Genomic DNA, 10,199 nt, shown 5'->3' on the forward strand with positions numbered 1-10,199 from the left:
CGACTCTCCTTTTCCACAGGTGTGGTGTGTCTCTGTGCCCCCCCCCCCCCGCAGTTGGGGTCTCCAATCCATTCCTCTCTAGGGTTAGGCTAGGGCTTATTTCTTAACAGGGCTGGCACCTCCATCCATCCTCTCCATATGTTGTCTGCCCTTCTTTCTAAATGACCAAAGATCTCTTTCCACCTTCCCCCTCTATAAGGTATCTCTCCCTCCCCACCCCCAGCCCCTCCTTAAACCAGCCCTCCCCATCCCAATCCCTCCTTCTGCCCAGGGGCATTGTGGGAGGAAACAAGATGTGGGGCGAGAGCGGCGCGGGGGAGAAGCCCGCAGTGCGGGGCCGGGCTGGCGCAGCCAATGGGGAGGCCCGGCGACGGCGCGTGGGGAGGGGCGCGGGGCAGGGGCGGGGCTGTATTTCAGGGGGGGCCGCGCGCCAGACGGGGCTCAGCAGCAGAGCAGAGAAGAGCTGAGGGGAGCTGTGCTCGCGTGGGAGCAGCCTACCCACTGGGAGAGAAAGAGGGAGCGAGAGCGGGCGCGGGAGGGAAAGAAGGAAGCGAGCTAGGAAGTAAGGCTACGCGCACGGGGCCGGGGCCGGGGCCGCGGGGCAGTGGAGCTGAGCGACCTGCGGCGGCTGCAGCTGCAGGAGCAGCAAAGGGGACACCGCCCCCATCCCCCTCCCCCCGCCCCCATCCCCTCCCCCGCATCGTCTCCCTTGCCAACCACCTTTGATTTTTGCTCCCTCGAGGGGACTGCGTTCGAGGACTTGTCACCGTGAAGGTGAGCGGCTGGGGCAGGGGTTGTGCCCGGGAGAGGGGGAGGGTAAGTGTGTGCTCGGCATTTTGCGTGCATGGGGGAGGGGACCCCGAGGAAGATCTGGGGGAGGGAACCCATCCACTTTGGCGGCCTGGTGGGTGGGGACTTGAAGCTGGCTGCCTGGGGCGCCGGGTGGAGGTGGGAGGAGGTAGGAGGAGAGGGGAAGGACAGTGGTGGCCTCAGGGTAGGGGATGAGGCCCTGGGCTCCTCTGGCCTTAGTCTTCTCCGCGCTCCTTTTCCACCTCCCCCACCTCCTCCACCTCCTCCATCTCCAGGGCCCGGAGATGGCTTCTTGGGCCAGTTTGGAGGCTGCCTAGCTGCTCTGCCCTCTGCGGCTCCTGCTGCTGCTTCCCACAATGCCTCCTAGCCCCACCTTTATTATCCAGCAAAGGAGGGGGGTGGGGGGAGGATGAAAAGGGGCTGGGGCTGGAAGAAGGAGTCCGAGGCCTTGATTGCCTCTCTCAGGATATGGAGCAAGTTTGGACTTCAACCCTATATTGCTCGCCTCCCCCCTGGAGGGGAAGGATCAGTTGAGTGCAGCTTGCAACTCTGTGCTCCTTCCTTAGCCTTGACCTACACCGAGGCTGCCCCAGTCTCTGCCCTGCGGTGGAGGGGGGAATTCCCACTTTCTTGGGTTTGGACCCCCTTTAGACTCGCCCTTAGCCTCCAGGGTCTGTCTGGTGGGGAAGGGAGGGTGGGATTCCGATGTCCTCGGGTTTCCCCCCTTTCTTCCCCCCCCCCCCCCCCGCCTTGGATTGCTCCAAGGCAGCCCCAGCCTCTTCTGGTGGGAGGTGGGTTGTGATTTTGACCTCCCTGGGTTTGGACCCGATTTAAACCCTCCCTTAGTCTTGGACTACTTGTAGGCAGTCCCAGCCTATGCCCTGGGGGAGGCTGAACTCTCGGAGTTAGTATGCCCCTTTAGATATGTCCCGTGGGGGGGACCAGACTGCAGAGGTGTTTCCCCGCCTACTCCAGTAGGATTCTTGTTCTCTGATGTTTGGGGGCCCTAGGAAGGAGGGAGGAGGGGGATGGGGTGGAGAGGGCACCAGGCGTGACGCGGCTTCCGATGCTGCCCCCCTCCGGGGTGTCCTTCCTGCGGAGAGGACGACCAGTCACTCCCGGCCCAGCTCCAGGCCTATGGGGGTGGGGTGAGAGGCTCAGTGGACCAGGCCCTGCAGACCTGGCAGGGTTTGTATAAGGGGGAAGGAGGAGAGACAGAGGCAGGCAGGCAGACTGAAAAGAAAAGAGGATTTTCGTTTTTACTTGTGAACCTCACTTGCCCTTCAGCGATCCCCTTTTGGAGATCAAACCCTTGGGGAAGAAAGAAACAGTAGGGAAAAGGGACAAGATCCCTAGCCAGCAGGGCGGTGGGAGAGGGAGGCCCTAGAGGTTAGGGAGAAGTAGGTATTATTGAGGGATCTGGGAAGCTCTGACAGTCTCTTCAAATTCCATCTCTACCTGATGCAAAATGGAGGGTGAGAGTTAAATAGAGCGGGCCTGCAGCCCTTGCTCCTATCTGTTCTGTTAAAAAGTATCTAGTGACTCAACTCTTCCTAGTTTACTCTTGAGTCCTCTAGTCCCTTTTCCATTTTGAAGACAGGGTCTTTCTCCCATTGGGAGAGGTAATCCTTGAGGGCTTTTCTCTCCTTTCCTGGGCGTGTTGGACTGAACTGGCTTGGGTATAGGGGGCATGGGCAAGGGGAGGGGAGAGTGGGGAGGGGGAATAATTGTAGCATTGTGGTCACAAGACTGACATTATGCAACTGGCTGGCTCTTTTCTGGAGAATAGGCTGGGTTTTAATTAATGTAACAAAGTTGTTCCTTTGGACTTTGGGGATGAGGCCGAGGAGCAAGTCAAATTGCTAGATAAAACAGCTAAATTTGCACTTGTGTTTCCTGGGGCCACCCCCAACCCTTTTCCTTCACCCTCCCCTTTTAGGCTTTGTAAACAGTCACTCCTTATAGTAACTCTGAATAAATAAATTAAAATGAGCAGCAGAAAGACTACCAGGCAATACCAGTGAAGTTTAAAACCAAATCTTATTCCCAAGTGCTGTCTTTATCTGCCTGCTGTGCATCTTTCCTATGAATCAGGAATGAGGACAATGGGAACTTAACTTTCTTTAGAATAGTTATGGTTACAGTATTCTGTGTATCTAGCTGATCTGGGAAATGGGAAGGTTCAAATAAAATAAAGGGAGTCCCAGCAATTTACTCAAGGTCATGATGAGGATGGGATGGAGGAGGCAGGCCTGGCTGGGCTTGTATGGGAGGAAGGAAAGAATGTTCTGAGACAGCCAGATTCAGAATGGAAGCCTTGTCTCCTGGCCGTTTCTTTTTTTTTGGTGAAACACTCAGGGTTAAATGACTTGCCCAGGGTCATAAAGCTAGTGAATATCATGTGTCTGCAGCCAGATTTGAACTTAGCTCCTCCTGACTCCAGGGCTGGTGCTCTATCCACTGCACCACCTAGCTTCCCCTCCTGGCCCTTTCTTACAACTGTGTTGTGCCTTCCAAACAATGCCAACTTCTTGGGAGTGGGGGCACTCCTATTTTTTTTAACTCCTATTTCCTGAGTCACCTCACTTCCAGGTAGAAGTGCTCTACTTCATGTGCTTTAGTATCATTCACTACATATGAAGTTGTAGCAATTGTATCCTTTTTTACAATACCAAGTGAAGGATTATTTGCTATAGGCAAATCCTGGCATTCTGTGAGATAAGGTGTGGGAAGGGGATAGACAAGATATGCCCAGAAGTCATTGAACTTTCTGTCTTCTGATTTTGAGGAGATTAATATAGTTCTTACTGTCTAGGTCATCCCTGCATGCCCAAGGTAGAATGAGGATAGGATGAGAAACTACCCATATCCAGCAGTTTGGATATCAGGCCAAGGGGGAAGCTCCAGGAGTGGGATCTCCATGGCTTGATGTTAGGTGTAATATTTTTGGAGGTGGGGAAACGTGGGGGGTGGAGTTTACCTGAATATCCTTCCTTCTCCTTGTACTGTTATTCCATAAGCAGACAAACCTGAATGCTCTCTTTTGGTGGTTTTTCTTTTATGTCTGAGTCAGGGGTAAACTCTGGATCTGTGACTGCACTAGGATGGTACCAGAGGTTTTTTGACAGGGATGGGAAACAAGGAACATTAAAATAGTTTTTCCTATTGATATGCCACCTATGAAGGTACTATCTACATCAGAGGTATCATGGATCATCCACATATGTACCACATTGTTTTCTTAGGTTTTTATTGAGACAAAATATTTCAAGTATTTAGTATGCCTTCTGGGGAGGAGAAGAGGATTGTCACATTAGATCCCTTGGTGGATGTAGAAACTGAGACTCAAGAGACACCAACTTGCCCAAAGTCATATGGGCAATAAGTGGTGGAGTTGAGACTAAGGCACTAAACCACTGGACCATACTGGAGCGAGACACATACTTTGCAGAGGAGGGTGGAGGAGGGTCAAAGAAGAATTCAAAGTACAAGGTCTGAGTGGGAGGCTGACATGCGGTCCTGAGTCTGAGTTCTCCAAGTCCCTTACGCTCTAAAATATGAACGATAACATTTAGAGTTGGAAAAAGATCTTAGAATCCAGTCCAACACCTTCATTTTACAGATGAGGAAACTGAGTCCCAGAGAGGTGATCAGGTCAGTTGTCCATTGTCAGTTAGGCAGTGACAGAGCCAGAACTAGAACACCCATTTCTGCTTCTTAATCCTTTAGTCTCCTCCCATACACCCGTTGCCTCTTGCTCTCCCATGTCAGGGGAGTTTATATTCATGACTTCTGTTTGTTTTGTATTTTCTGATTACCAGACTTACAAAGTTGATTGTGTTTCTCATACCTTTCCTCCTTTGAATTGGTCAGTCTCTAATCGGTACCTGAGTTTGGGAGAACTTTATAGCCCTTCATCAATGTGGGCTGCCATTTTCTCCTGTCCCCAGAACGTGTAGGTTCTTCACCCAGTGGGCCCTCAGACCCCAGAGCTGTGGAGTGAGGAGCCGTACTGACTGCCACATGTGTTTTTTGCTGTAGTGCCGCCATGTCTGACCGGAAAGCAGTGATCAAGAACGCAGACATGTCTGAGGACATGCAGCAGGATGCGGTTGACTGTGCAACACAGGCTATGGAGAAGTACAACATAGAGAAAGACATTGCTGCCTATATCAAGAAGGTACAGCATGGGAAGAGGGGTGAGCTGAGGAATGGGGTGGCTGACCCAGCAACTTGAGGAGAAGAGCACTAGAGAGCTCAGCCACATTAATTTGTGTATATATCTTGCCTGTTTAGAGAATCATATATAGGATTTGGGAAGGGGGAGGGGGACAGAGGGCAGGAAAACACCAAATCTGTATTTTCACTTGTATAAGGAAATGCCTCTACTAATGCAAAAATGAGTGGTACAGCTAGTTGCAAAGTGGATAGAATGCTGGGCCTGGAGTCAGGAAGACTCATCTCTCTGAGTTCAAATCTGGCATCTTGACACTTCCTAGATTTGTGACCCTAGGCAAGTCACTTAACCCTTTTTGCCTCAGTTTCCTCATCTGTAAAATGAGCTGGAGAAGAAATGGCAAACCACTCCAGTATCTCTGCCAAGAAAACCTCAAATGAGGTCATGAAGCGTCAGACATGACTGAAAAACAAAACATCAAATCAATGCAGATTGGTAACTACCAACATAACCTCGCCCAGGGTCACACAGCCAGTATGTATCAGAGACGGGACTGTTCCTGACTTCAAAGGCGTCTTCTCCTCTCACACTTCCTCTGCATGAGAGTTTACATTGCAGATAAACAAAGGAGAGATTCCCCCCTTTGACAAAGGGGGAAAGTGACTAGAACCCACTTCTGGCTCTAAATCCTTTGATCTTCTCCTACACTCAGTTACCTCTTGTTCTCCAGAGTCTGAGAAGTTATATTATTCCTTACTACTTTTTGTTTTGTATTTGGAATACAAATCATAGGATTCCTTTAAAGTGGCTCTGTAAGTGTGTTTTGGAGATCATTAAGTGCTTGATTTGAGAGGCAGTCAGTATTGGAATCTTAAGGTCAATTACTGAACAGTCTAAAGTGAAAACATAACCTCTAAAATCATGACAGAAGCCAGTGGGGGAAAATGCTTTGTGGAGGTTCTGATCAGAATATCACATCTCAGTTGGGAAGTGGCCCAGTGTGATATGGGAATGGGCCATCTCTTAGAATTATAGTATTTCAGAACTGGAAGGAACATTAGAGACCAATTCTGGATCTGCTAGAGCTATAGGCTTGGAGGTAGGGAGACTTGGGCTCTGATCTCATGGCTTAGCCACTAACTTGCAGTGTGACTTTGGGCATGGGGTTTGACCTCTAAGGCTCAGTTTCTTCCTCTTGTAAAATGAGAAGGTTGAACCAGATGATCCCTAAAATTTCTTCCAGCATGGACATGGTAATCATCCATCCAGCCTCTGAATTTCATGGGTGAGGAAACCGAGACCCAGAGAAGTAATTTCCGTCAAAGCTGCCAGAGCTTGTTAGTGGCAGAATCCAGGTCTCTAGAGGTCCTCATTCTAGTATTCTTTATATGATAACAAGGAGAATACCTGATATTTACATAGCTGGTCACAAAACTCTTTACAAATATTATCTTTGATTCTCAAAAGAACCCTGTCAAATAGGTGCTGTTCATGATGAGGAAACAGGCTGAGTGAGGTTAAGTTGACTTGCTTAGGGTCACACCACTAGTAAATTGTCTAAAGCCACATTTGAACTCTGATCTTCCTCACTCCACATATAGCACTATCCACTGTACCACCTAATTACATGCCTCTTTTATACCACTGCCTCTTAAATGTAGTTGATTGAACTATATAGTCAGTGGGGAAATTTGCCCACCTCAGTTGGGTCACTTGAGCAGAATTTCAAGTTGTGGTGTAAAGACCTCACACACCTGCACACACCTTGTTCCCATGGGTCCTAAAGCTGCTTCTGTAGGACATTGATAGAATTGAAACAGCTTACTGGGGTGAGGAGATAGAAGATTGTGTACCTTGCTGACATCTCCTTAATTTAGTCCATGGAAGAGATGAATTCGAATTTCATCATTAAATTTTTGTGACTTCCTAGGCTCTTATACATGATTCTGGACCTGAAAGAAGAATAAATTCAAAAGAATTTGCACCAAGTACAAGATAATTGAGTTAGATACTAAGGATACGAGGACAAAAACAAAAGTGACTACGGTCAGGGAGATTACATTTTCTTAGAATAGAATATTTATATTCTGCAGAATTTAAGTTGATTCATAGGGGTTCACTTTAACCAAACAACCTAGAGAGAGCCAAGTCTCCAGGTGTTGGTGGAATACTTTCCTCCCTTCCATCTCACTTGAGGCCATGATGACTTAGTGGTCTGGAAGGCAGTAAAGGCCCAAGTATTCTCTGTAGTGCTTTATGATTTGGGGAGATTATTTGGCCTCCCAGATTCCCCAAATGTGAGCTATGGGGAACTAGGGTTTGGGGTAGAGAAAGAGAAAGATGACCAGTGCTTACCTCTAAAGTGGCTGAGGCCCAAGGGGCTGGAATAATTAGCCTGTGGTGTGATTCATTATTAATGAAGGGTGGAGGAAGAACCTAGTTAGCCTTAGAACCTGAGCTCTCATAGCTTCTAGAGCTGAAGTCATTGTGTGGGGGTGGGGTGAGGAAGGTGGTGGTAGATAGGGAGTCATGTAAGGTACCAGCTAAATATCCCCACTGTTGATGAGAGATTTCCCTGATCTCACCCCTTAGACCCTCCCTAACCTTCACCCTAACTCTTATTTCCTTTTAGGAATTCGACAAGAAATATAACCCCACGTGGCATTGTATTGTGGGCCGAAATTTTGGCAGCTACGTCACACATGAGACAAAGCACTTCATCTATTTTTACTTGGGTCAAGTTGCAATCCTCCTCTTCAAGTCCGGCTAGGTGGTGCAGTGGTGGCGGTGGCTGCGGTGGTGGAGGCAGGCAGCGGTGGTAGCAGGCAGAGCTGGGACTGTTATACGCACTGAAGGCTGGCACCAGGATTTCCTCTCCAATGGCTGTGCTACTGCATGGATTGTATACTCGACTTCATGTGTATATGTTGCAGTAAAAAAAAAAACAAAAAAAACCACAAAAAAAACCCCTACTTCTGTTTAGTTGCCTGGGGAAGAAGGCTGCTTTCTGTTGTTTAATTTAAAAAAAAAAACACCCCCTCCCCTTTGGTTGTATTGCACTAGGAAATATCACAAAACAAATTCTCCCATCCCCCTACAAAAAGCTTAAAAGGAGAAGCAGAGAACCCCCAGAATTTTGGAGTGCTCAACTTAATCCTTCCCAGTGGTGGATGCCTTCTTTGGAAGGCTTGAGGAAAGCTAGGGGGATGGGGATAATGTGTTAGGGTTGGGATGGGGGGGAGGGCTCAAGTAAAGGGGAGATTTGTTCCCCCATGATGTGAATCCAAGTGTTTTTGGATTGTGAGTTGGGCAGGGGATGAGAATCCTCTAGAGAGGCCCTGGAAACTATTTGTTGTGGGGTGGGGTGGGGGTGGGGGGCAGAGACTTGTCTTGCTGTCTTCATTAGTGCTTAAGGGAGTGTCTAAGAGGTGTGTATGTGTGTGTGTGTCTTTGTGGATTTGGTGCATTAGGTTATTTTTTTTCCTGCTGGTGCTCAGATTGGGAGGATGCTAGGGGCAAGATTATTCCATTTTCTCTCATTCCATATCCCCAACCTGGCCACATCCAACTCATTAACTCTTTCTCCACGTCCTTGGAAGAGTCCCCTTAGGTTAGCCTCCCTCTTAGCTGATGGGCCAGGGAATTTCCAGTGACATTGGGTCTGAACCTTCCTCCTTTCTGTATTTGAGAAGGAGTCTGAGAGAGAGACTAAGAATGAGTGTGTATGTGCTGTTATTTGTAGAGGGGCACAGGTAAAGGTGATTGTGGGGCAGCTGAGTGATCTGGCCGCAGTATCACTTTAGTTCTTCAACTACCTAGTGCAGGAGACACAGCTGCTCTCTGGTGGAGACAAAAGGATGCCCAGGAACTATTGTGTGACCAGAGAAATCTTAGCCTCTGTCATCCTTGGAGCAGGTTCTCAGTTGTAGGCTAGAGAAGGTATGACTTGGTGGAATATGGAGCCTCTGGTAGAGTGCGTGACAGTGTTTCCGGGCTGGGGGAGCAGAGCTGGTGACTTTGGTGGATGTGTTAAGTGATTTTTGGGGAGCTCCTATGGGAACTCATCTTGCAGCATCAATGAAGGGGGGAGAAAGTCATGAAGGAAGCAGGGGAATCCTGATGGGAGAGAGGGCTTCAGCTTAGGGGATAGAGGCTTAAAGAGGGCAATATTGTGAAATTGAGGTGAGTGGGAAAGCTAATACCTTGAACTGCTGATTTTCCTGTGTCTCGTCCAAAATACCGTTATGGGGGTGGGGTAGATGTTGGGGAATTAGGGATGAGTGAAGCTCCTTTTTTCAAGCTTAAGTCCTGGCAGAATGGGCTATCCTTCCCCCAGTGTTCTGTGCTTTCCACCTTTCTTTACAATACTAGAAGAAACCTGAAATTGGGGGGAGGGGGAGCTGGGCAGTGATAGGATGTTCTTTGTATTATAAACTGGGCAGTGAAGGATGTGCTGTCTGTGATAAGTTGCTTGGATATTAGATTTTTTTTAAAATAAATGTTTGAGTTTGTGTTGTCTCTCTCTCCCTACTGCCTTGACTTGTAAGGCCAATTGAAAGTGTCTGGATTTGTGTTTATCTCTTTTTTTTGTCTTTATTCTCCTGGAGCAGGGGTGGCTGCCCCCCCCCTCCTCATCCCCCTTGCTCTGCCTCCATTCCTCTCTTGGACATTAAAAGTTGATTGATGCACTTCAAACTTGTTTTGTGTTCTTTGGGGGATGGAGTGGGTGAGGGAGTTGGCCAGATTCCAGTTGAAGGATTTGTTCCCACTATTCTTTGAGGAAGGGGAGGTAGGATAACCAGTTGATGGATCAGTCTGGTTACTAGGTTACAGATGCAGTGCCTAGCAATGGGTTTAGTTGTTGGGGGTGGGGGTGGTCGTCTGGACAGTAGATTCATTCTTAAGCTTAGATGCTTGGTGTTAGGGAGGTGAGTTTTGGGATGCATTTCCAGTGCCCCACCTGTGTCTAAGGTCCAATCTGCTGTAAAATGCAAATTGCAAGTTGAGACTGGAAGCTCTATCTATGGTGGTTTCTAAAGGCCCAGTGGGTGAGTGGGGAAGTTAAAGAAAGTGGGTTCTCAGTGGAAATTAGGAATTCCTGTCCTACTGGCCTTTGGTTTGATTATGCCAGGTATAAGGGAGGTGGAGGTAAAGAAGGGAAGAAGAGGCAAAGCTTGCTCTCAGCCACCCTTTGGATTAAAGGTACTTTTTC

At 48.5% G+C, this 10,199-nt stretch overlaps 1 protein-coding gene across 2 annotated transcripts; it reads left to right on the forward strand.

Annotated features, from left to right (window-relative positions):
- Nucleotides 1-424: 424 nt before the first annotated feature.
- Nucleotides 425-9,682, forward strand: DYNLL2 (dynein light chain LC8-type 2). 2 transcript variants are annotated; one of them, XM_020991896.2, is made up of 3 exons: nucleotides 425-774; nucleotides 4,852-4,990; nucleotides 7,620-9,682. In XM_020991896.2, the coding sequence occupies exons 2-3, from the start codon at nucleotides 4,859-4,861 to the stop codon at nucleotides 7,755-7,757; spliced, it is 270 nt and encodes an 89-aa protein (XP_020847555.1). In that variant the 5' UTR covers nucleotides 425-774; nucleotides 4,852-4,858; the 3' UTR covers nucleotides 7,758-9,682. The 2 variants fall into 2 exon arrangements, with proteins under 2 accessions (XP_020847555.1, XP_078012216.1); XM_078156090.1 differs by lacking the exon at nucleotides 425-774 and adding an exon at nucleotides 1,976-1,998.
- The last annotated feature ends 517 nt before the right edge of the window (nucleotides 9,683-10,199 follow it).

The sequence above is a fragment of the Phascolarctos cinereus genome, unplaced genomic scaffold, assembly GCF_003287225.1.
Source record: "Phascolarctos cinereus isolate Bilbo 61053 unplaced genomic scaffold, phaCin_HiC Scaffold_5;HRSCAF=322, whole genome shotgun sequence".
Taxonomy (NCBI): domain Eukaryota; kingdom Metazoa; phylum Chordata; class Mammalia; order Diprotodontia; family Phascolarctidae; genus Phascolarctos; species Phascolarctos cinereus.

What these genes read in the sequence shown, in the direction of transcription:
- DYNLL2 (XM_020991896.2), top strand. Translation starts at nt 4,859, where the DNA reads ATGTCTGACCGGAAAGCAGTGATCAAGAACGCAGACATGTCTGAGGAC. An exon ending in TTGCTGCCTATATCAAGAAG is followed by an intron (nt 4,991 to 7,619) that starts GTACAGCATGGG and finishes ATTTCCTTTTAG; the next exon opens with GAATTCGACAAGAAATATAA.